This window comes from Emydura macquarii, unplaced genomic scaffold (genome assembly GCF_026122565.2).
Source record: "Emydura macquarii macquarii isolate MOO-44397 ecotype Brisbane River unplaced genomic scaffold, CSIRO-AGI_Emac_v2 contig_2995, whole genome shotgun sequence".
Lineage (NCBI taxonomy): Eukaryota > Metazoa > Chordata > Testudines > Chelidae > Emydura > Emydura macquarii.
In genome coordinates this window covers 26,066-51,877 of record NW_027133132.1, presented here as the reverse complement: position 1 = coordinate 51,877, position 25,812 = coordinate 26,066, and the positions used below count along the sequence as shown (strand labels likewise).

At 47.5% G+C, this 25,812-nt stretch overlaps 1 protein-coding gene and 1 pseudogene across 1 annotated transcript; one reads left to right on the top strand and one right to left on the bottom strand.

Annotated features, from left to right (window-relative positions):
• Window positions 1–5,644: 5,644 nt before the first annotated feature.
• Window positions 5,645–6,523, bottom strand: LOC137141110 (olfactory receptor 10G7-like; annotated as a pseudogene).
• Window positions 6,524–13,388: 6,865 nt separating this feature from the next.
• Window positions 13,389–16,026, top strand: LOC137141108 (olfactory receptor 10G7-like). The gene is made up of 2 exons (XM_067529963.1): window positions 13,389–13,493; window positions 15,079–16,026. The coding sequence occupies exons 1-2, from the start codon at window positions 13,389–13,391 to the stop codon at window positions 16,024–16,026; spliced, it is 1,053 nt and encodes a 350-aa protein (XP_067386064.1).
• Window positions 16,027–25,812: the final 9,786 nt, after the last annotated feature.

Here is a 25,812-nt window from a genome sequence, read left to right as displayed (position 1 = left end):
CTCTTGGAATGCAGCCCAGCACTGCATCCACACGAGCAGCCTTTGCAGGAGGAAAGGTCTCTGCATCTTTCTGAAGAACCCTGGCCCAGATCCTTCGCTGGTGAAAATGACCCCAAGGGCTGCAGCCCTTTTATCTGAATGCCATGGCTCTTGGCTGCTCGCAATCTGGGCAGCGTTCAGCCTGCAGACCTAGATTGGAAAGGTTTCCTAGGACAGCCTCAAGTCAAGTGCCCCAGGTTTAGGCCAGCCTGGCAGATCTCATTTATACTTATTGCCTCTATTATGGTAGCGCCTGGAGGCCCAACTGAGACCAGATCCCTGTTCCGCCAGGGGCTGCACAGACAAACAATACCAGCGAGATCAGGACCCCAGCTGGCCGGGTGCCACACAGACACACAGAGATCAGGACACCGGCGTGCCAGGGCTGCACAGACAAACAGTAACAGAGCTCGGGACCATCACGGGGTCTACTCACCGCTAGGATGCTTCGGGAGTCTCACCTTCCAGCCCAGCACCTCCTTCCGCTGCTCATCCATGCGCCCCACCGTGTCTCTGAAACTCAGAGTGCTCTATCTTCGTGGCTTGTCCCTCTGGCCAGCTCATTTAAATCCTCCCCTTCCAGAGTAGGAAAGTCCCAGCAGACAATTGTCCGAGGCAGCCTTCTGCTCCATGGCCGGGTCTGTTCCGCTGCCCCAGTGGGTGGGGTGGGATCCCAGGCCCACCCGCTACTGCAGGGTCCAGCCCAGGGGGACCCTCTGTCTAGCAACGATGGGCTGCTTGCTGCCAGCCCCTCTCGCTATTTCCCTGGAGCTCTGCCCGCTCAGCCCCTCTCTCCCTTCCCAGTCCAACCTCCCTCCTTCCAGGGACTCACTGCTTCACTCCATAGCCCCAAACAACCCCTGCCCCTTCTCCCAGGGAGTGGTGGCTGCCAACTTCCTGGCTTTATACCAGCCCCACCTGATCCTTCCCAGCTGGGCTCCATCAACCTTTCCAGCCTTGCTTCTCCCAGGTGCAGGTTAATTAACCTAATTTATCCTGCTTTGCCTCGCCTGGGCTGGATGCTCCCTTGTGCCAAGCACCGCACAAATGTTCAGGGACTGGCACCCCTTTGTGGCAGGCACCGCTTAGACACACAGCAACAGATCCCCCCCCATGCCCAGCGCTTGGCAGACACACAGTAACTGAGACGGCGACCCATTGTGCCGAGCGGTGCACAGACAGTTCCACCCCAGAGGAGCTCACCGAGTAGCCGGCAGCTGATGGAGTCTAATGGAGGAGTCAAAGCAATGGGTGAGGATTGGTGGGGCGGAAGGACAAGGTAACCATGTGATTGTCTTTTCATAGCCTTTAGGGCCAGAACAGACCCTTGTGAGTCTTGCAGTTTCAGGGTTAATTGCATCTCTGCCCCCTTTGTGGCAACCCCTTAGAACACACACCTCCGGCTGTCACCTCTCTTTGGGCGGAGAGCCGTCTGCCTCTGCCTCTAGACCAGGGATTTCAGCTGGAAACCGCCCTGCAATTTGCTGTGACTAGCTGCACAGGTCTGAGCACCTGTCGTTTGCGCTGTCTCAGGGACACAGAGAAGAATGACCAGGCACCTGCCAGATTTCACAGCGCACAGTCCATTTCTTTTAGCACAAAAGCATTACAGAGAGAATATACAGGGGTCCTGAATCCAAACTCCAAGTGTCCCTGTGAATGACCCCAAGGGGGTAATGATTAACCAAGGGTGAAACAATGAGTGATCTTTGCAGGGGCGTTTGGGCTAAAACTCACTGCTATGTACAGGCCAGAATTGAACCCAGGAGTCCTAGCTCCCTGCTCTCCCACTCTAGCTCACTTGACCTCCACTCCTCTCCCGCATCCAGGAATAAAACCCCAGAGTTAAACAGAGACAAATCCCAGTCAGTAACAAAGCCCACATTTATATGCGGGAGGGTGAGTACCACTGGCAGAAACGCTCAAGGGAAGCAGTGCATGCTCTGGCTTTTGAGGTCTTCAAGTCAAGATTGCCTCTGTGGATGACAGGCTTTCCGCAGGCACGAGTTATTGGGCTCGGCCCTCTGTGGTGAACTTCTGTGGCCTGACGAGTCCAGGTCAGGCGAGATGATGCTGCTGGTCTCCTCTGGCATTAAACACTGAGCAGGCTGTGAATCCCTGCATCCGGACACACTGCCTGGCAGGTGTTCAAGCTGCGAGGCCATGGCCAGAGCCCTACGCTCTGAGAGCTCCCTTCACACCTTTAAATCTCCCTGACCAACCTCTTCACGCAGAAGGAGGATTTGTCCCCCCAGGTGAAACCAACGTCGGACTGGAAGGGTTTAAGGGTAAACGTTCTTGTGGCGATTAGCCCAGAGTCGCCCACTTCAGGGTCTGAAGAAGCTGGTACCAGCCACTGGGGGAAACCTGGCTGGAGGGGCCTCGGTGCTGATCCCATCAATAGAAATAGAGAAACTGCCTAACTGTTTCTCTGCTCTGTTAAATTTCTTCTTCAGCTCTGAGGTGTCCTTTCTCTCTGCAGCTTCTTATAACCCTGCACCCTCCCTGTGCCCTCCCTGTGTTCTCTCCCCTTTCCCCCTGGTGTATTGCACTCCCCTGGGTCACTCACAGCTCCGCCAATATTAAATCCTGGACATTTGCTGTGTTTTTAAGCACATCATGATGCCCTCCTCTTGGCAAACTCCCACGGGCATTATCAGCATTGTCTGGGGCAATGCGAAGGAGATAACTCATGTGTCCCTGAGTGAGGCGAGTCCGAGGGCCTTGCTAGAACGGATTGGTGTTGCAGATTGCACCGGGTGCTAACTAGGAACATTACACTGAAGCTCCTGTCTTTGCTGAATTTAATGCAGCAGTTCTCACAGAAAACTGCTCGCACTGATACTCCAGGCCTGGCCTCCCTCTCTGAGTCCCACGCTCTGCTAGGAGGTGCTGTGTTGCAGAGTGGAAGGGGTTACTCAGTAGGATGTGCTCTCTGCTCAGGAGTCAGTGCTGAGCCATGTCCCAGCCAGCTGCGAGGGGAGCACAGTGTTGCTGGGAAAATGGTGGGGGCGGGCTCAGTAGACGGCCTTGTTCTCTGAGTTCTTGCTGACCCCCAGTCCCAGCATGGAAGCAGGGAACGGTCGTGGGGGCTCAGCAGGGGATGAGCTCTCCTGAAAGTCAGAGCTGAGCCCCAGTTGCAAATGCAGCGCTTGGCTCCTGGAGAACTCACGGCACTTTTTGGTCAAAGTAGATGTTTTAACCTTCATTTCCTGGCTAAATCCTAACTCAGGCTATGTCTTCACTGACGGCGGCAAATTCGCCGACTTATCTGGATCGACTGAGTGGTCAGTGAAGACCCACTCAGTCGATCCAGAAATCGACATATTAAGATGACCTTCTCAAGTGGCGTAGCGCTGCGTGGATGGGAACCGTGCAGTGCAGTGAAGACGGCCTGCAGAACAGAAGCACAGAAGTCGATGGGAGTTATGCAAGTTTTTTGCGTAGTTTGCTTAACTCCGGCCGACTGCCTCCGAATCTCCGAGGTAAGTGAAGACAAGCCCTTAGTTAATTCCATGCTTGTTATGCAGACAGCTCTAATGTAAGGCAGCTCGTGCCCCAACTGGCATAACTCACCCAAGCTGCATTGGAGTTAATGCCCCTATGCCTTTTTACGCTGAACAAATTCACTTTGACTGTTGGTTGTAACGAGCAGACTCTAAAGTGCATGTCTATCAGACTATACGTGGGCAAGTCTCCTTTCAAAGGAGGCCTGGGCAGGAAATGGTTTTCCCATCCCATGAAAATTTTTGATATTTAGACATTTTTCTTGTCATCAATCAGGACAAAAAGTCAAAATCTCAAAAACTTTCGTGTACCACAAATCTGGAAAAAAAATAATTCCCTTTGGGTGAATCAAAAATGATGATGATTTTTAATATAATTTCACAATGTTTTATTTCATTTTTAATCATTTTTTCCTTTTAAAATGTTTTTAGTGTATATTTACTAAAATTTCAAAATGAAGTCATTTTGACTCGAAAAACCAAAACTTTCTGGTTTGACAGTCTTAAAACAGGCGACTTTCACCACCTAGAAAATTTTCTAACCACAAAATATTTTGAGCTGTGTTTTCCATTGAACCCAAAATTGTTTTGCAAGCAGTTTTGGTTTTGCTGAATTGGCATTTTTCAACAAAAACAACAAAAAAATTTCAAAAGAAAATTCCCATCCAGAGCTGCTATTTCAAAGGTCCTTCTTCCTGGCAGCTGGCTGCAGTGAGGACAGCAAGGGGAGAAGTCAGGCGACTTTGAAGGATTTCTACTTGAGTGCATGCATGTCTCTGGTTCCTCTATGACCCCCCCCTCCCCCATCTCTCCTCATGACTGTGTGGTAGGGAAGAGTTATCAGCCCCATTTCACAGACTGAGGACCAGACACATTAAGTTTAACACTCCCAAAATTGTCCAAAAGACCTGGGCTCCTGTGGTGGAGGCCACCCACCTCCTGACTGCTTTCTAGCGACTTGGGGTGATACTGCAATTTCCTACCCCCTCCCCCCGCTCCTGACACCCCCTCCAGGTTACCAATCTTGACTCAGGTTTCTAACGGAGACTTGACTCCTTCTCAGGGCTTAGGCCACTTCACCAGGGAGGAACCCAGGCCACCCACAACTCCTGGGTTCCAGCCCAGGGACCCTGTACACAACAGCCATGTGTTGCTGCCTTTAATGAGCTGCTGGTGCTTCCCAGGGCCTCTTCCCACCAGGTCCCTTCACCTCCACCTGTTACTTTAGGGTTACAGTTCTCAGGTCTTCTCACTCCTAGGGCCAGTAACTACAGCCAGAGCAGAGCCCCCATCCTTGCCCCTCTGGTCCTGACCCACTAAGCCCCTGCTGCTCCTTTTATCTGAGCCCTGTGGGCTTTGATCAGCTGCTTTGGTGCAGGCTCTCTAGGCAGGAATTGAGGACCCACCTTTGCTGCTCTTTCTTTGGGGTGGGGCGTGGTGGGACAGTGGGGCCTTCAGTAGGGGGCCACGAAGGCCTGGGGCACTCCGTCGCAGTTCAGTACTCCCTTAGGATCCTTTGAAATTCCAGAGGTCACCCGTAGAGCCTAGGGCTGAACTGGGAGTTGAATCCTGGTCTCTTGAGTCACAGCTCACCTGCAATAAACCATTTGCATATGGTAACGGTAAGTTTGATCGGTCCTACTGAAGCCAGGCGCCACGCTACGTGTTCTTGAGTGCCATCTACTTGCACCTTGTCTAATAACAAACTATCTGCATGCAGAGAGACGAGGCGGAGGAGGTAATATCTTTTATTTGGACCAGCATCTGTCGGTGAGAGAGACAAGTGGTCTAGTTACACAGAGCTCTTCTGCAGGTCTGGGAAAGGTACGAAACTATAACAACGTGAACATCTTCATACAGCCAACTGTTTTGAGCAGCCTTTGCAGGTGCGAATCTCTCTGCCATTTGTCAAACACCCTGACCCAGATCTTTAGCTGGTGAAAATGCTGTTTCAAAGGCTAATTATCTTGTTGAGATACCCACCTTCAGCCCCAACCCAGTACTTCCTTCCCAGAGCCGGGGATAGAGCCCACGAGTCCCAGTGAATCCTATCATTGGTGCATAGCCCCATGGCTGGCCCCTGTGCCCAGAAGTGAATTTCACTGCACTGTCCTGGAAAGGAACGCTTGCCTCCACCCCAGTCTTTTCACAGCCATCTGGATTTCCTGGTTCCTCAGGGTGTGGATGACGGGATTCAGTTCTGGAGTCACAGCGGTATAGACAACGGCTACCACCTTCCGCAGGGGGTGGCCAGACGTGGACTGCATGTACACCAGGATGCAGGGGCCGTAGAGCAAGACAACCACGGTGAGGTGGGCAGCATAAGTGGAGAAGGCTTTGCGCCTCCCTTCCTCGGACTGCATCCGAAGCACAGCTGAGATGATCCAGATGTAGGAGCCCAGGATCAAGGCCAAGGAGCTCAGGGCCACCATCCCAAAGTTGGGAAAAAAGACAGCCTCATTCACAGAGGTATCAGCACATGCCAGCTTCAGCAGAGGTGGCATGTCGCAGAAGTAATGGTCCAGCTAATTGGGGCCACAGAAGGGGAGCTGGAACGTGAGAGCCGTCTGCAGCGCTGAATGGAGAGAGCCTGCCAGCCATGTCCCAGCTACCAGCCAGACACAAGCCCTCTTGTTCATGGTGCTGCTGTAGTGCAGGGGGTCACAGATAGCCACATATTGGTCATAGGCCATGGCAGTCAGCAGGAAGCACTTGGCACTGCCAAAGAAGTGGAAAGAATAGAGCTGTGCCACACAGCAGATGAAAGAGATGGAATGGGAGCCAGCCAGGAAGTCAGCCAGCATCTTGGGGAGGGTGACATTGGAATAGCAGATGTCCAGGAGGGACAGCTGACTGAGAAAGTAGTACATGGGGGAGTGGAGTTGCGGACTGAGATTGATGGTCACTAGAATGACAAGATTCCCCATCAGAGTCAACAGGTAGATGGCTAGAAAGAGCAGGAAAAATATATCTTCCATTCCTGAGCCTCAGAAAATCCCAAGAGGGTAAATTCCATCACAGGGGTGACATTCTGCCTTGTCATTTGTCCCTAAGACAGTTCCTACTGCTATGGGATTTTGTCTAAAGACAGAAAAGAAAATGATATAATTTAGTGAGGAAGAAACACATCTAGCATGGTGAATTTACAAGTAAATCTTGGTTAAGTGACTGATGAGGAAACAGATGGACAGACAGACAGATATTCCTCACTCTTAGAAAGAAGAGCACTGTGGCTTCATAGATATTGCTGCTCAGAGATCAGTTTAGTACAGTACTCTGCCTCCAATGATAGCCAGTACTCCAGATGGATCACAAATTGAATATGTAAGAAATGTATGTAAGAAATCTAAGAATGGCCACACTGGGTCAGACCAATGGTCCATCTATCCCAGTGTCCTGTCTTCCCACAGTGGCCAATGTCAGATGCTTCTGAGGGAATGAACAGAACAGGACAATTATTGAGTGATCCATCCCCTGTCATCCAGTCCTAGCATCTGTCAGTCAGAGGCTTAGGGCTGCATCCCTGACCATCTTGGCTAACAGCCATTGATGGACATGAATTTATCTAATTCTTTTTTTAACCCAGTTATACTTTTGGCCTTCACAACATACACTAGTAATGAATTCTCCAGGCTGACTGTGCATTATGTGAAGATGTACTTCCTTTTGTTTGTTTTAAACCTGCTGCCAATTCACTTAATCAGGTGACCCCTGGTTCTTGTATTATATGCAGGGGTAAATAACACTTCCTCATTCACTTTTTCCACACCGTTCTTGATTTTATAGACCTCTATGATATCCCCTTTTAGTCACTTCTTTTCTGTGCAGAACAGTCCCTTTGTAATCTTTGGTCATATGGAAGCTGTTCCATATCCTTAATCATTTTTGTTGCCGTTCTCTGTAACTTTTCCAATTCTAATATATCTCTTTTGAGATTGGGTGACCAGAACTGCATGCAATATTCAAGATGTGGGCATACCCTGGATTTACATAGTGGCATTATGATATTTTCTATCTTACTGTCTATATCTTTGTTAATGGTTCCTAACATTCTGTTAGTGTTTTTGACTGCTGCTGCACATTGAGTGGATGTTTCCAGAGAACTATCCACAATGACTCCAAAATCTTTCTCTTGAGTGGTACCAGCTAATTTAGACCCTAGCATTGTATATGTAAAGTTGGGATTATCATAGAATCATAGAATCATAGAATATTAGAGTTGGAAGGGACCTCAGGAGGTCATCTAGTCCAACCCCCTGCTCAAAGCAGGACTAACCTCTGCTATATCATCCCAACCAGGGCTTTGTCATTTAAGGATGGAGATTCCACCACCTCCCTAGGTAACCCATTCCAGTGCTTCACCACCCTCCTAGTAAAAAACTTTTTCCTAATGTCCAACCTAGACCTCCCTCCCTGCAACTTGAGACCGTTGCTCCTTGTTATGTTTCCCAATGTGCATTACTTTGCATTTATCAACACTGAATTTCATATGCCATTTTATTACCCAGTCACCCAGTTTTGTGAGATCCCTTTTACAGTCTGCTTTGGCCTTAACTATCTTGAGTACTTTTGTATCATTTGCAAATTTTGCCATCTCCCTGTTTACACTGTAATGCATCTGCAAAAAAGGTTAATATCATTCTGGGGTGTATTAACAGGAGTGTCGTATGTTAGACATGGGAAGTGTGGAATCAAAGAATTAATCATAGAATTGATTATAGAAGGCCTGGCCTGAAACTGGGTAGCCTGAACTGTGATGGAAACCCTCAGGTTAAATCATTGACAGGATGCCCCAAACTGAGACTGAGATAAAGATGCTAAAATCCCACAGGATGTCTCAGAACCATCATTTAAATGCAAACTCCTTTTGGGAAACTCTAGCCCTTTTGATGTCTGTAAACCGACATCTCCTGTTCTGATAAATATTGGTACGTGCCACCCTGTCTTCCTGGCCCCATAGCAAGTTACTCCATACAAATTAGCATTTTAACATATATTGTGTAGCCACCCATCTTCGGGTGATAGCCAGGGTACCTGCTAACCACATTTTATAATCAAGTGACTCTTTGGTCTTTCCTGTGAAAACATCTGGTGTACCCCATTGTATATATAATTGTCTTTCCTGTCAAGTATAAACTGTTAATCAAATTCCACTATACCATCACATGTAAATGAATCTAAGCAACCCTTATATAAGCCTTTTGTTTCTGGTAGCCAGGTGAAGTACCAATGATCAGCATCTAGACATGCTGCATGGACTTCCCTTTAGCTAAAGTACTTTGTAAGTGTGTGTGTGTCACAATTAAAGCTGCACTCGATCCAACTCTAAAGTATAGCAGAGTGATTCTTTCCTCGACAGAAGTAATTTGTCTACTCTCCATGGAATTAATAAAGCCTCACCTGGAGCACTGTGTCCAGTTCTGGGCATCACACTTCAGGAAAGATGTGGAAAAATTGGAAGGAGTCCAGAGGAGAGCAACAAAAATGATAAAAGGTTGAGAAAACCTGACCTGTGAGGAACAGTTAAAAAAACTGGATATCTTCAGTCTTGAGTAAAGAAAACTGAGGGGAGTGGTAGTGGGGAGGGCAGATAATCTTCAAATATGTTAAAGCCTGTTATGGATGGTGATAAACTGTTCTCTATGTCCACAGACAGTAGGAGAAATAGTAACACTTGTCAGGGCTCATTTAAGTATATTTGGTCCTGCCTTAGAGTGGGCAGGTTGAACTAGATGACCTGTCAAGGTCCTTTCCAGCCCTGCTTTGCTGTGATTCTCAGAGTCTGTGCTTCAGAGGACTGGGTAAATCAAGGTTAGTTATAGGATTACCTGTGCACAGATGAAGTATTTTCTTAACCCACGTTGTTGAGTGGCTGGTTTACTTCCTGGAGCAGGAGATTTCACGTATCCTGCCGTGCTCATTTTCCAGATGAAACAATTGAAACAAGGAGTAAACCTTTAAAGGAGAAGGTGTTTTTATCTTTCTTCATTCAGCCTTGGGATAAGCTCCCTGAAGGATGTGGAAACAGAAGTCTTGACCTACTGAGTAATTACTGGATTTTGCATCATGGCAGTGAGGTGATAGCCAGCAAGGATGGGGTGATTGGTAAATATTTTAACCTCTGCGCAGTTTATTTTGACCTAGATATCTGTTCACTTATGGAGGTGGTTGACCATTGTTAAGGTGGAGTTGAGGCATGGACTTAAAGCAAGGATTCAAAACCTTTGTTCTATACAAAGGAATTGGAGACAATTCAGACAAGAGCTATAAAAATGAGGGCTGGAAAAAATTGCCTTACAGAGAGAGGTTTAATGAGGTCAATCTATTTAGCTTCTAAGAAACAAGATCAAGAGGTGACTTTATTACAGTGTGTTAGAACTTTCCTGGGGAGAAAAGACTAGGTACTAACCACCTCTTCAATCTAGCAGAGAAGGGCACAGCAAGAACTAATGACTGGAAGCTGAACTCAGAAAAGCTCAAATTAGAAAAAAGCCATACATTTTTTTAACAGTAAACGTGATTCATTATTAACACAAGCAACCAAGGGAAGTGGTGGATTCTCTCTCTCTTGAAATCATCATATCAAGCTGGGATGCCTTTCTGGAAGAAATGCTTTAGTCAAACACTAATTACTGGACTCACTGTAGGAATAACTATATGAAATTCTATGGCCTGTGTTACCCCAGGAGCTCAGATGAGATGATCTAATGGTTTCTTCTGGCCTTACAATCCAGGAAGCTATGAAAAAAATCACAGCATAATCAAATATTTTAGCACTTCGTCTCTGGGCACAGAATGAATTTTTCCGGTGCTTTACAAATAAATCAGTTAATTTTTTCATGGATAACAATCTGTCCTTTTAATATTTAACATCTGGTGTCAGATAATTTCTTTGATCTGAAGGATCTTAATAATAGAACAGCTCAGAGGTGTCAAGCTTCCCTTATAGTTAAAATTCACTGAAATCTTGTGTACTGGCTACAGTTGAAGACTTCAATTAAAATTAAGGGTCATCCCTCCATTATTTTACATGATTGAAAATTTCTCCTTCAGAAGGGTCTGATGAACAACATTCAATCACAGAGAAGTCCATGTCGAACGGCCCTCTTCCAAAATGGCTGCCATCAACTGTTGTTCTCAATGAGACTCAGAAAATAACTTGCCCAGTTTGGTGGCCATCTATTGCCCATTGTTCTCATGGGGGCTGAAAAGCCTTGAAAGTGGTGATTTCTGGGAACAAGGGAAGGCAGTGGCCATTTTGAAAGAGGGCACTTTATCAGAGGGAAGCTGTGGTTTCACTCCCCTTGAGAACCAAGGGGGAGGGAGGCCATTTTGAAGGATGGAAGCTCTATGTGAGTTTCTCTGAAAGAGAAGATTTTATGTGCTGGCAGATAAACCTCCAGTTATGAAAAATAACAGCAAACATTACCCTTCCCATGACATGTTTTTGTTTTACAAAAGCAGCTGAGAGGGAAGTAAGAGGAAACTTAAATTGTGGAGGGACAGGGTCAGGAGGGAAAAGAAACATCATATGTGTGGGTGGAGAAAAGAGGAATGCAAGGAGTGGAACCAGTGTGTGTGTGTGTGCAGAGGAATGTGGGGTGCATGAAGGAAGGAAGTGGTTTGTGTGTGAGTGTGGGGTGCAGGAGGGAGGAGAAACTGGTAAATGTGTGTGCAGGGGAATGTGGGTTGCAGGAGGGAGAGGGAACAAGTGTGTATTTGTGTAGGGGAATGTGGGGTGTAGTAGAATAGGTGATACTGGTGGGGAGGCTGTGGGGGGGGGGGGTCCCCTGCAATACTGAGCCCCTGCCCGGCTCCCTGCACCACAGCACCCCCTAGTGCCACCCTGGGCCATTCTTTTAAGATCCACTGTCTCTGTTAACCACACCTGCGCAGAGGCGCCAGCAGAAGGACTAGTCACTGAAGTCCTAATGTGAGGGCTGGGGAAGGACTGTCTGAGTCCTGTTGTCAAGGTTGGGGTGCAGGGGGTTAGCCCACGGGGAGAGGGGCGCTCAGACACAGGACGCCTGGGTTCTGTCCCCAGCTCTGGACAGGGAATGGAGTCTGACGGGTGAGATTGCGGGTGGGCGGGCGAGTGGAGTCAGGTCTCTGGATTCTTGTCTCATCTCCGGGAGGTGAGTGTGATGTAATAGGATGGTGGGGGGGGGGGGGGTGAGTCGGGATGCCTGGTTCTGTTTGCAGCTCTGGGAGATTAAATGGGGTCTAGAGGGTTAGAGCAGAGGGGGGTCTGAACCCCCAGAATAGGCTATTGAATCAGCCAGTTGTGTACAGTGTTATTGTGTAAAAATATATCAGGTAAGGTCCTTTAAGAAAGCTTGTCATGTTCTCAGCTGGGTAGCCATGATAAGCTATGAATACAGACTGCGGTTATGCATCTTCGTATTCACGTGTACAGAATTATGCTCATGGGGGGAAGACACATTCCAGTATCACAGCAAGGAGAGGGGTCCTCCCATGTCTATTTACACAAACCTAACTTCAAGTTACCCATCCATTGTCCAGCCAGGAAAACACAACTGTGGACCATTAGCGTTAATGGGAAAACATTGATACAACTTGAAGTGGAAAAGAAAACCCCAGGCTTGGAAAAGTAAGATTGGAGGGAATTTCCCACCACTGTGAATCACCATCGTCTGAGAGAGAGAAAAACAAATCAGAACTACAAACCCTTTGAAGAGCAGCTGTTTGTTATGAAGGACAGCTAGAACTGAGGGCCAGCTCCCCAGATCTCTTTATACCTGTTAATATTCCATCCTAAGGGACTATACATAAAAAACACATCCATTCACACAATTAATAGATCACTACACAATAGAGACCCACACACACTCCTCTATACAACCATCAGTAACATGCTGTCCAGGCAGAGGATGACATAAAAATGAAGGATTATGGAATTTTTGTAAAATGCCAGAAAGTCATAGAGTTTAAGGCCAGAAGGGATCCGCAGATCAGCCAGTGTGATCTTCTGTGTGTCCCAGGCCAGCGACAACACCCAGCAACATCCCACTGAACCAAATGAAATTAGCCCAAGGTGTTAGAGCCCTCAGGAAACTAAATTTTTCTGTGCCACAGTCAGGAAACAGGAAGGACTGAGGTGCACCAATGCCGGAGGCCCCTGCATTGGCAGGGAATTGATTTTGAGAGAAATACCCAGACGGTTCTGGCAAGTGACTGCACCCCCACTGCAGAGGAAGGCAACCCCCCCAAGATGACTGCCAATCAGAGCTGGGGGAACAGTTCTTCCCACCCCTCAGTCTGGTGAATGTGGCAAGAATGACTTATCTGTGGGTATTATTATCGGCCAAATTCTCAGCAGGTCTAATTCAATGATGCTGTGATGACTTCAGTGAAGCTGTGGCTGATTTACACCGGATGGGGATCTGGCCGCATGGACGTCAATGGAGCTATGGTGGATTTAGAGTAGCTGAGGTTACCTACTCCTATTCTAGCAGTGGGATTCCCCATCCTTAGCTTTGTAGATTCCCACAGCCACTCTGTGATCTCAGCCCTGGGATTCTCCCCCCAGTGCCACCAATGCCTGGCCTGTTTTAGTGACCCACTCTTGGTTTCTGACAACTGGATCGTGCTCCATGCAGACTCATCCCGTTAGCGCTCTAGGGACCTTGGAAGCTGCCAGAGGCATCTTAAAATTATCTCCATGGAGCTAGCAACAATGCAACCCTGGATAGCTAATGTCAGATGTGGAGCAAAGAATTCTGATGGGATACGTGCGCTCCCTGGCCAACAGGGCCTGATAATGGGAGACCAGCTGCGAGGCTTAGCCTGGATTTGCATCAGCTCCCGGGAGTGTGGTGAACCATGTCCCCAAAGATGAAAACATCATTCAAATACTCGGGTGACTCAGGCACTTACCACAGCAGAGACAATGAAGAGGCTGTTCCTCATCCTGGTTCTGTGAGAGAGGTGAGCACATCTGAGCCGGAGAACGGGCTTTGCTTTAGGTACACAGGGACTGCCAGACCAGACTGACCCAAGGTCCATCTAGCCCAGGCTCTGGTCTCGGACAGTGGCTGGAACCAGCTGCTTCATAGCGCGGTACAAGACACCGTACAGTGGATGGTTCAGAGTTCACCTACCTCCAGTGGCTTGTATCTCCCTAACATCTCCCACTTGGGGGGGCGGGTCAGCTCATTCCCTGCACAGGAGGGGTTATCACCCTTCCTACTTTATTTAATCCTCCCGCTCACATCCCTGATTTCATTGTGTCTGTCACCTGAGCATCTGCTCTGGCCACTGTCTCTCTGCATGGGCACAGCTAAATCTGAGCTAAAGTCATTCAATAGACACAGCGGCCAACGGAGTCAGCTTCCAGCGTTGCTCAGTGGCTTTGTCTGTACACTCTGCACCTCTCCACCGCTCCTCTCCTGAATTCAGCGGGCTGAGGATCGGTGACAGTAAATGAACCAGGATAGACAGATAATGGGCAAGAGACAGCAAGGTGGGCTTGTATGGGGATGGACAGATGGATAGATAATCTACTCAGTGGTCTATTTTGGTTTGTCAGGAGAGGTCAGACTGGTAATCTATCTACACCAGCAGGACATTTTTCACAGTTGATGTGAGAGGAGACAAGATGAGAGGTAGGACAGGTCCGTGGTTAAGGCATCAATCCTGGATTTGAGAAACCTGAATGCACATCTCCTGCCCAGGCACAGACCTGCTGTTTATCCCTGAGCTTTTCTGTGCCCGAGATCATGGGCTGTAAAAGTGAGGATGCAAAGTGCCTCCCTCAGAGGGGTGCTGTTGGGTTCCAATGCTGATAGCAGAGGACGAGGGAGGATTCCACTGCTGATGGCAGAGGATGCGGGACGGATAAAGCACAACAACCAATATGATTGCAAGCAGAATCGTTTATTCTATCTTGTTCTCCAGCTTATATACCTTTTTATCATCTTTGCATACAATGGTCACACAATTGCTGATTGGCTATTATATAATTTCACACACTTAGCATGGGAACAGCTTACATATTATTGGTAGCTTCTTAGCTCACACAACTATCTTGTTTACGACCTTGGATACTTTCTACTATCTAGTGGATGGCGGCCAAGTCCGCGGAACTCGCCGCCAGTGAGGCGCCTGAGTGAAAGTGGCCACCTTCCAGCTCCCTGTAGGCAGCCTCACTTGACCCGGTGTCCACCACCAGGCCTGCTGTAACTTTCCACTTAAGTAGGCATCAGGTCAGTGTATGGATAATACACTCCCACAGGGTGCTGTGAGGATAAGTACGTTTAAAAGTACAAGGTGCTCAGATGCACCAGTAATGGGGTGTCGATAGATACTAGAGGGATGACTAATTGATTTGCTGGGATGAGGGGATAAGGGGATGCTAGAGTAGAAGGGCTGATGCTGGGTTACAGAAGCATGTTACTGCCTTGAACTGTGTGTGTGGTGCGGGGACGGGGGTGTCACACCACGAATGATTGTGGCCCTTCTGCTCTGATTCACACTGCGCTGGCTATTGCTGTTCCGCACCGGGCGGGGGAAGCAGCTGGAGCCAGGAAACCAAACGCTGGTGACGGTGTTCATCCTGGGGGGACTCCCATTCACCATGGAGCTTCCCTCGCTCTTCTTCCTCCTCTTCCTCCTCATCTACCTGCTCACCCTGCTGGGCAACATTCTCCTCCTGCTGACCGTGCTCTCCGATCCCCGGCTCCATGCCCTGCCCATGTACTTCTTCCTGGGCCATCTGTCCTTCCTTGACACCTGCCTCTCCTCCGTCACCATGACCAAGGTCCTGGCTCGCTGGGTGGGGCCCGGCCCCAATGCCATTTCCTTCGTCGGGTGCGCGATGCAGCTTTACGCTTTCCATATCCTTGCCAGCACCGAGTGCTCCCTCTACACGGCGATGGCTTACAACCGCTTCCTGGCCATCTGCCGCCCTCTGCGCTACAGCGTGGTGATGAGCAGAAGGGCCTGCGTGGGGCTGGCAGCTGGCACATGGCTCACAGGCTCGCTGCATGCCATGATCCACGCCACCCTGACCTTCCACCTGCCATATTGCAGCCCCAACCGGGTGGAGCACTTCTTCTGTGACATCCCTGCCGTGCTGAAGCTGGCCTGCGCTGACACAGCCACCAACCAAGCCCTCATTCTGACCAACACTGGGGCAGTGGCGGCCGTCTGCTTCTTGCTGCTCTGCGTCTCCTACGCCTACATAGTCTGCGCCATCCTAAAGATCTGCACGGCCCAGGGGAGGCAGCGAGCGTTCTCCACCTGCAGCGCCCACCCCACCGTGGCGCTGCTGTACTGTGAATCCCCAATCTTCATATATCTGCAGCCCTCTTCGAGCCACACATCCAATGGGGTCATAGCCACGTTCTATACTGCCGTCACCCCTCTGCTGAACCCCTTTATATACACGCTGAGGAAAAAGGAGATGAAAAAAGCCCTGCGCAAACTGACCTATGGGCAAACACTTTCTCTGCATGTTTAAGATAGATCCAAATACAGGGCCTTGCAAAGAAACCAAAGTCATTATATACAAAAGACAAGTCCACTGATGCAGCTGATACCATAACACACAAGAGGCCAGCACCTTCCTGAATCCAATCTCTCTCTCAGGCGCGCGCGCACGCACGCACGCACGCACGCACACACACACACAGAGAGGGGACTGCTGGTAACACACTGTGCAGTTAGAAGATGACACAAAAGGAAGGATTCTGTAATTTTTGGAAAGTGTGCCAAGAATGATTTGGTCTCAATACTGGTATGGAGCAGATGGATTACAGGAACTGAGTATTCGGAAGTAAAAGCCTATATGGTTGTGCTTGTGCTTTGTAAATGGAAAAAAGAATAATGGTATTAAAACTAAGCAATTATATAAAAGTTGAAATGCCTTACATTTGGAAACAAATCTAACTAATGGTTTAGAGTTAAATCTCTTAAGGAAACATTTTGTTTAATAATGTTTAGTTTATAAATCTGCCAATTTCACTCTGTTATTGAATTTCACCAATCTGTGGACATTGCGGTTTGGTCAAAAAGCTATTGAAAGGACTTTATGGACAAAAAAGTAAACTTCTAAAATGCATAAGGCTGGTATGGTGGAACAGCAGCAAAACTGGAGGGAGCGGGATGGGAGCTGAGCTGAGCTGTTTGGGACTGGTATGTCTCTCTGAAACCAGGCTGACAGAGATGCTATGGGAACATGTCCAAGTATTTCAACCGAAGCTAGCAGCAGAAGTACTGCAGCCATTACATGAGCAAGAGTTTCAGCCCGACTTAGCATCCAGAGTACTGTGTTCTGAAAGTCAACAAAGCAAACAGTTTAAAACTCTTCATCAATAAATTGTGTATGTATGATGTTGTAAATGTTTGTCATGTGTAAGTTAAAGTTAATTTCCTAGCATGAAAGGTAAACCGCAAGGACAAGGATGCTCAGTCAGTATATGGGAAATATGTGCTATATAAAGTAAAAGAGGCCTTAAGTGACATAGAACAAAAAAGGTTGCCCTCTCACCGCCACAGAAAAGTTAAACATTCGGTACAAGGGAGGTAATACCAATTAGAATCATAGAATATTAGAGTTGGAAGGGACCTCAGGAGGTATCTAGTCCAACCCCCTGCTCAAAGCAGGACCAAGCCCAACTAAATCATCCCAGCCAGGGCTTTGTCAAGCCGCAGCTTAAAACCTGTAAGGATGGAGATTCCACCACCTCCCTAGGTAACCCATTCCAGTGTTTCACCACCTTCCTAGTGAAAAACTTTTTCCTTATATCCAACCTACACCTCCCTTGCTGCAAATTGGCACAGAGTAAGAAAATTAACAAGGGTCCAATGCCATTAAGTTAAATGTGGAAAGCACTACAATGCCTACTGTATGGAAGAAGTTTGTTTTCCCTTCTCCAATACTGTTGCAAGACAACACAAGGTCTTGAAAGCCCCACACTTGTGCATCTGTTTGCACTTGGGGAACGCTTACATGTGCAGGTGTAATAGAGCTGCTGGCATGTGGGTTCGCTTTGTGGGTACAGGTTCCAAATTGCGCAGTGCGGTTGAGACACTGGGACATTGGTAAAGAAAAAACTGCCTATGCTGGTGATAACAAGTATTGTGTGGTGGCTGAAGAGAATCACTTCTGGTATGGACCCAGGGAATGTTACTTTACTTGGCCCATGTTCTGTTTCACACCTAAATTTCCTGTGGTGATAAGTGGAAAGATTTTTATATTTTGCACCAGTTGTTCATAATGCCATTAAAATAAAAACAAAGTTAAAATTACTAAAGGATGCTTTAAAGGCAGAGTGAGGGTATAAGGTGATATTACCCCCTGGTTTGTATTTAAAGCTCACATTGATGGTGGTTCAAATAATTACAACTTCTGTGGTCATGAGTTTGTGTTGCTGGGGAAACTTGAAAAAGAGAGCACAGAAAGAGAGGGAAATGATGCAGCTGAAATAAATGTCAATATCAAACGGAAAGACAGAAGCAGGGACATATAGCTGAGGCCTGGCCGGACATGAATAATTAACACATGGAGGAAGATTTCATTTCTTGGAGGATAGAATCAGGGCATTAGGCTGAAAATAGAACATTTGTGCTAAATCAGCCAATGGGTCAACAGGCTAAAAAGGTCAGACTGTCTGAGCCAGCTAAGACAGGACGGAGAACGCCCAAGGAACTATTTACTATGAACAAGGTAACAGTGGACAAGAGAAGTTAGAACGTTGAGATGAGGTAAAGAGTAGGCTGTGGTTGGACAATGCTTGGACAGAATATGCTGCAAAGTAACCAAGTCAACCCCAAACCATGTGATGCACTGTATAGTAAATGCAATGTAATGTGTATATATAATATGTATAAAGGAAAAGGCTGGCTGTGTAACTTTGGATCTGTGGTGCACCCTATACTCACCCCCTACCCTTGAGTTGGATTAACTCAGCATAGCTTTGTTGTATGCAAAATAAAGGGACCTGAGTGAGGAGATCTGGAGTTGAACTGAGTTTTTTGGAGCCCAGAGAACTGGATGAAGTGTTCTCCCAGAACTGGACAAGGTGTTCTGGATCAGCCAAATGGAAAAGGTCTCAGAGGGAATCCCAGCAAACAGAGCCACTGGTTGTATGGCTCATTACAACAATTCTATGACATACTCTGTTGTCTACTAACCCTCCTTTGTCCTGTGACTGCAGAGATGTTAAGTGAGCACTTCAGTGTAAGTGGTCTCCTACAGCCTGTGAATCCCTTCTGATAAAAGTATCTCATACAAAATAAGAGCCTGAAGAGAAGTGACAGACAGATCATTTTACATATTGCTGCAGCTCTCTGTGTTATCTTCCTTAGGGTTTTAGTCTATTACTTATCACCAGAGTATCTGAGTGACTTCCATGTCAAATCATTAGCAATAATAACAGTCCGGATCATCAATGCAATTAGTGGGCATTAGGTGCCTAAATACCTTTGAGGATCTGGGCCAAAGTCCTTTGTTCTTAGCTGTGACACTCTGGTTACCTTCTCCAGACCTGAGGCAGAGCTCTGCATGGTTCGAAAGCTTGTCCACTCCACCAGCAGATGTTGCACCAGTGAAAGGTATTATCTGACCCACCTTTTCTCTCCCAGATCCTGGGACCCACACAGCTACCACAAATACTGCAAACAATATCTAATCTATCGATCGATCCATCATATTTTGTATCACTCAGATAGAAGGTTATTGAAGCCTGGTTATAACAATGACTGCTGCATATTTTCCCCCTGTGGAATCCCTGTCTGATGTTTGGATGCTGCGTGTTAACAGAGACTGATACATTTTTTTAAATAGAAAGACTGTGCAATACTTTAAACAGTATTCGCAGTTGTTGCCTGATCCTTTCTGATGATTAATAATAATTGTACTGACTGCCAATCCTGGGGACTTTTCATCCCAAGGCTTCAAACTGCTTGAGAAATGTTTCCTAAATGAGCCTCCCAGTTCATCTGTGAGCTGCCTCACTGACTGCTGAAGAGAAGCCCTCTCTGGGGTGGGACCCTGTGGCTGGTTTACAGTGCACTATCAAAGCGCATTATGGTAGAGGAGAAAGCTCCCTGTAGCCAGTTCAACCAAAAAAAAAATGTGAACTGAAGGGAAAATGATATGAACAAAGTCTGAGTTTGGGCTGGACACCAGAGCTAGCTCTAAGGAAAAGTGACACGGCCACTAGTAGTAAAGTGCTGGTTTCACATATAACCCAACAGGAAATTCCCGCTGCAGAGCATCACACTTGAGTAGGGGAGTCTGCACCTACAGGGAAGGCAGAGCCCCCCCCCCCACTGAACCTCCCACCTCACTCCCTGCAGCACAGCACAGCACAGCACCCCCTGGGGCATTTAGCTCAACACCCGCTGGGAGGGCAGAACGTAGGTCCCTCCAGCCCGCTCCCTGCAGCACAGAGCCACGCTGGGGCCAGCCCTGACTCAGAACCCTGACTCAGAACCTGCTGATCAGTCCCAGGAGCCAGATGGGAGTGCAGAGTCAATGCCCCATTTGACGCTTGGCGTCTGAAGGAAAATAATTGTTTGCTTGACCACAGTTACTCCATTTTAGTTGTTTTTAGTGTTCTGCTTTCTGTTGAAATCACCCACCCCCTCCTCTTTTCTTTGTTTATGGTGCTTATCTCTGCCAAGGTCAGAGAGAGAGATTAACAGGAGAAATGAGGAGTCAGCCTGTAGTAGTTTTTGATTTCTCTTCAGTCTTGGGAAATAGACCAGACAATTTTGATAGATAAGTTGAAATTTTCTGCCCTTATCTTTTATGTTATGCATATGTTTACAATTAGAAGAGGTAGAAAGTGTAAAGTCAATAGTAATAATAATAATAATTTGAGTGTACCAATAAGCATTAAGAATTTATGCCTATGTAATTTCTTTGTTTGTGTTTGTATAAATATGCAAGAGAGCATGCCTTCGGGGTCTCACACTGACCACTTGCTGGGAAGTGTCCGACCTCTGCAGAAATAAAACTTGGAGACTGCCCAACTACCTGCGCGGATCTCTTTTCTATCTGGTGCAGGGCAAACGAACCTCATTTGGAATCTTTTTCCAACAGCATCCCCGACGAACTACACCAGAGGGCTGGGAGCTGGTGCCCAATGTCGCAGTGTTTCCACTGTTATGTGCCCTGGGAGTGGGCTGGGCCCCTGCCAGCGACTTTTACAGAGCTAGCCAAACAGCCCCTTCTGTGCACATGGCCCTCAGTCACGAATGGACTGGAGCTGGTCCCTACAAGTAGAAAGGCCCCATATGCCATTCCCAGATTCCCTGAGCCATCTGCTCCCACCAGCTTAGGTCCAGATTGGAGCCAGCACCCCTCAGTGGGGAAAGGCCCTGTGCCCTATTCCTAACCCCCCGAACCAGCTAGTCCCCTGAGCTAGAAGCAGATAATAGCCCAGCAACACCTACAGCAGAGAAGCGGCATATCCCCTTCCCCTGAGCCAGCCAGTCCTCCTGCCCCGGGATCAGATTGGAGCTGGTGATCCCAAGAAGGGAAGGCCCCGTATTTCATTTTCAGACCACTCTCAAACCACCTGGCTGTCACCGGGTGTTTATGCATAACGTGGCACTGTGTGCTTATCTTTAGCATCCATGTGCGAGCGATTGATTCTGAGAAATCCTCCACAGACCATCAGTTGGAGTAAAGCAGCCAAGTCCTACTGAACTCCCTTGACTTTGAGCTGATTTACACCAGGTGGGGATCTGGTATTGTGTTTTTGTTTCTGCTTGTTATATCGTAATTGTCCTAGAGGGACGTTTGGCCCTGCTAATGTCTCATCTTGGCTTAGCTCCACCCTGCAGACAGCTGGGTTTCCTTTTACTATTATCTCCTTCTCTTTCCAAACATACAATCACTGTTTGCCAACCTCGGGTGCTGTGTCCAACAAGCACCAGGGAGCATTAATTAAAAGCTTTCCCTAATTAACCTTGGGGATTACACACCTTGCGCATAGGTAGCAAAGGCAACAATTAAAATTTAATCGCGGGCAGGAATTGCAAGATGTTTAATGAGCTGCAATGGGAACCAGAAGGTACTTGGTGACATTTTGCCCTAGCAACAGGAAAACACTCTGTGAAGTTCATTAAAACCCTAGTTACAGCTTCACTCCTTCACTGCTTCACAACCACCATCGGGTCAGAGCCGTAGCTGGTGCAAGCTGCCTACTGTGATTTACACTAGCTGGGCATCGGGTACCAATGAATATTGCAGCAACACCACTTCACCCAGCTACAGATCTGGCCCATTGACTCCCAGGGCGGTATGGCAGATTTACAACAGCTGAGCGTCTGGTCACCTGTCTATTCTGGGCAATTAATTCTACTTTTTACAAAGACAAAAGCATTCTGTGAAGAAGGATGAAGTATCTCCTACAAAATAAGAACCGGAAGAGAAGTGACAGACTGTCCCTTTTAAATATTGCTGAAGCTAGCTGGGTTGCCTTCCTGGGGGTGTTATGCTATTTCTTGTCACCACAGCATCTGAGCGACTTTTGTATAACATCAATAGCAATACTAAAAGCCCATCTCCTTGCTGAAATCAATGGGAGTTTGGTGCCTAAATATCTTTAAGGGGCTGAGCCAAAGTCCTGAGCGGACTTTGTGGAGTTTCTGGTACTTCTTTTTGGAAATAAAAACTCTGTGTAGTTTAGGGTTGCTGAATGCTGAAATAGGTGACACTAAATGACAGCAATGATACTGTGGATAGGAGCTAGGCTGCACTTCAGGAAAGCATGACACTAATAATAAAGAGTCTCACATCTTAGATCTCCCAAGTTCTGGTCCAACTACAGGACTGTTATTAGCATCAATATGCTTTGGGAAAAGCTGAATCCCAGGATGAAATTGCACCCAGGTTAGTTTTATACAATTAATTATAGGGACTGACACCTTCTGAAACATAGATTCCTAGATTTTAAGGCCAGAAGGGACCATTGGGATCATCCGGCCTGATCTCCTGTATAACATAGGCCATAGCATTTCCTTCCATAACTCCTGTATTAATCTCAATAAATTGTGTTTGGTGAAAACATCTTCCTGAAAAGCCTCCAGTCTGGATTTCAAGACTTCAAGAGATGGAAAAATCCATCACTTCCATTGATAGTTGATTCCTAGAGTTAATCACCTGCACTCTTAAAGAAAACATCTGTCTTATTTCTAGGCTTGGAAGGATTAGATTTGTATTGATAAATGTTAGTAAACATCAATTTCACCATGCATACATAAAGAGATGAAAAATATTTCCGTCTCTAATGACTGAAATTTACACAGACAAAGTAAGAAAAATTATGCTTGAGAATTTATAGTTTAATTTAAGGCTATTTATTTGTATATTTTCACATGCAATGTTGACCACCTTCCCTCCCGCAATTGTGCACATATAGATAAAAATAAAAGTAAAATGCTTAAAAATAACCATAGAGCTGATCCATCAGAATTATATATAAATACAAATGGAGTTCTGCCAACCCTACATATTTCTCATTTGAATGGATCTGGTTAGAATTTCAACCCATTGTTTCTTATTCTGCCTCTCGCCGAAAAGAGCACAGGAAAGCAACTTGGTCTTGCAGACAGAGCATTAGACTAGAAAGTAGGAAGATTTTATTACTGTTGGCAGAAGTGCCTAAGGGCTGTAGAAACACAGTCTGGTCCCTTCCCTAAAGAACCCACAGTTTAGGTCCCTTGGGTTCCATCCCTGACCTGCTATATGAACTTGGCCAAGCCCCTTCCACTCTCTATGCATCTATTTTCCCTCCCACCCTTTGTCTGCCTTTCCCTGTTTCCGATGTAAGTTTTTAGAGGCAGGGGCCCTTTGTCATGATCTGTTTTTTAAGCACCTAACAGAATCCCAATTGAGGCCATTTGGTGCTTGCTGCAATAATTGTAATATGGCACTAGGCTGCTTTGGAGATGGGATACCAGGCCAAATGGATCCCTGGAGCAGCAGTGACCAAGTTGAGATCTCTGCTTCATGAAACAGAGATATATTTTCCTCTGAGGGTGAACGGAGGCCTCTAAGCCTGTCTCAGAATACACCTTATGGTACAACCCAGCCTGGCCGCCAGATTCCTCACCTTCTGCTGCCACTTACTGGCTATTCAATTCCAACCACTTACAACTGCATCCCTCAGCATTTGCCTGAAAGTCTGTTCGCATTCATTTCCATTTTTGGAAAATGTGTGATGCATTTCTTTGCCGGATAGTGAGACAGGCTGATGCTTTGCCTTATTACGCTCTTTGTCCAGTGGCTTATAATCCTCTTCCTTGATGTGGTGTGTATCCTAGATAAACATTGCTGATATCAGGAGAATGTGATCCGGAGGGAAATCCATGAATGATCCCGACAAATCCTCAACTGGTGCAAGCTGGAGCCGCTCCACAGGATTTAAATGTAGCTCCAGGGATTTACATCAGCTGGGGGCTGGCATCTGCCCATTGGCTGCCGTGGAACTGTGGCCACTTTGCTCCAGCTGGGGAACTGGTGCAGGGCTCCGATGACACCCAATTAATTTGCACCAATGGAAGATCTGGTCCATTACCTTGATGACAGCGTGCTCACAAGGAAACTCCTGTCTCTCCTCCCCCACTTGAACAGGGTAAATGTATCTGTTTCCTTGGAGCCTGAGAGCTGAGCTGTGTCACGGCTTCCCCTCATTCAGGTTCAGCTCAGCTGCAGATGCTGCAACTTCCTTGGGAAGCTGAGTCCCTGACCATGAACTTCGCTGCCTTGGTACTGGTGCTGGCTCCAGGTGTTCAGGCTGCCTGAGCAGGGCACCATGTGTTGGGGTTTCCAGGGGCTCATGGCTATTGGGGAATGGCTCGTCTGAAAGAAAGGCACTCAGATACTACGGTGATGGGCAGCCATCGCCAGACAGATGGGTATGGCACAGGGAAGATAGACAGATGGAGCAGAGTGAGAGATGGATAGCTGGAAGGGAAGGGTAGATGGATGGATAGGGCAGAGGAAAGGAAGGACAGACAGACAGCACAGAGGAAAGGATGAATTTTTGTTTGCTTGTTTTTTCCTTTGTCCATAAAGAGGCTCATGCATTTTCCTGCCCTTGCTGAGGAAGGAAACGTTGAATAAAACCAGTCTCCTCCCCCACAGGCGCGCTGGCCCAATACACGGTGACCCAGGACAGCTCTGCCACTGCTCAGGAAGGAGAGTCGGTCCATTTCAATTGCTCATACACAGGCACGGAGTATAGTGTGCATTGGTACCGCCAGTCCCTGGGGAGCCCGCCGCGGTTTGTGGCTTTGCTGTCTTTGAGTGGCAGGGAGACGCGAGAGAATTTCACCATGAGTCTGGACACCAAAGCCAAGAGCAGCTTCCTGTACCTGACCAGCAGCCACCTGGCAGACTCCGCGGTGTATCCGTGTGCAATGGATCACGGTGCGGGTGTGCATAGGGAACCCAGCCCAAAACCCGGGTGAGGGGCAGGGCTGAAGAGAAGAAACAGGACTGGGCTAGGAGCACAGAAGAGAAGAAAGGGAAGTAGAATAGCACAGTCTAGCAGTAAAGAGAGTAGCATGGGATGGAAGAGAATAAATCTGAACGGCCTGTAGAATAGCAGAGATTTGAACAGAATAAAGGGAAAAGAAGAGAGGCCAGCAAGTTAAGGAAGAAGCTTGAAGAAACACATGGCAAATTATGGACATTTTCACCTTTTTGCCTTCCCGAATGTCTTGGATCTGCTGGTTTTATATCAAAAATAGCGTCCTTGCCCCAGAGTAATAGCAGCCAGGGGACCATCCCCCAGGGAGACAACATGGTAATGCTAATCACTCCCACGTGCTTTTCCCTGGTATTCAAGTCAGACAGGAACATGCTTGCACAGACATATACACTCACATAAGCATTCTCACACACAACCAGATTCTCTCTCTCTCTCACACACACACTCACCCAGACACCTTGCCTCACACACAGAAATAGGCCTAGTCTAATACACCTCCAGAAACCCCCACAGTGAGCGAGAGGTAAACAGGACGGTTGCACCCATGTCCCTCTGCATTGAGAGACAAGAGTATTTGTATTCGCAAGGAGCAAGTTTGGTGGGGGTAGGTGGCAAGGAAACTTAAAGTCCACCCACACTCCGAATGCCACTCATTAGCCACCTCGGGGGTTCCAGCGCAGTTTTGGACAGGCCCACAGCCCGAGCCCAGCCGAGACCCATATCCCCTCCAAACGCCATCCACGTCTCAAATCCTACCCAGCCCCCGGGCTGCCCCCGCTCTTTGTCTGGAAGCC

Bases quoted from the DNA above. Each gene is read 5' to 3' on its own strand.
- LOC137141108 (XM_067529963.1), top strand. From the start codon at position 13,389: ATGTCCCCAAAGATGAAAACATCATTCAAATACTCGGGTGACTCAGGC. The intron at 13,494-15,078 runs GTGAGCACATCT...GGGCGGGGGAAG, and splicing joins ATCCTGGTTCTGTGAGAGAG to CAGCTGGAGCCAGGAAACCA.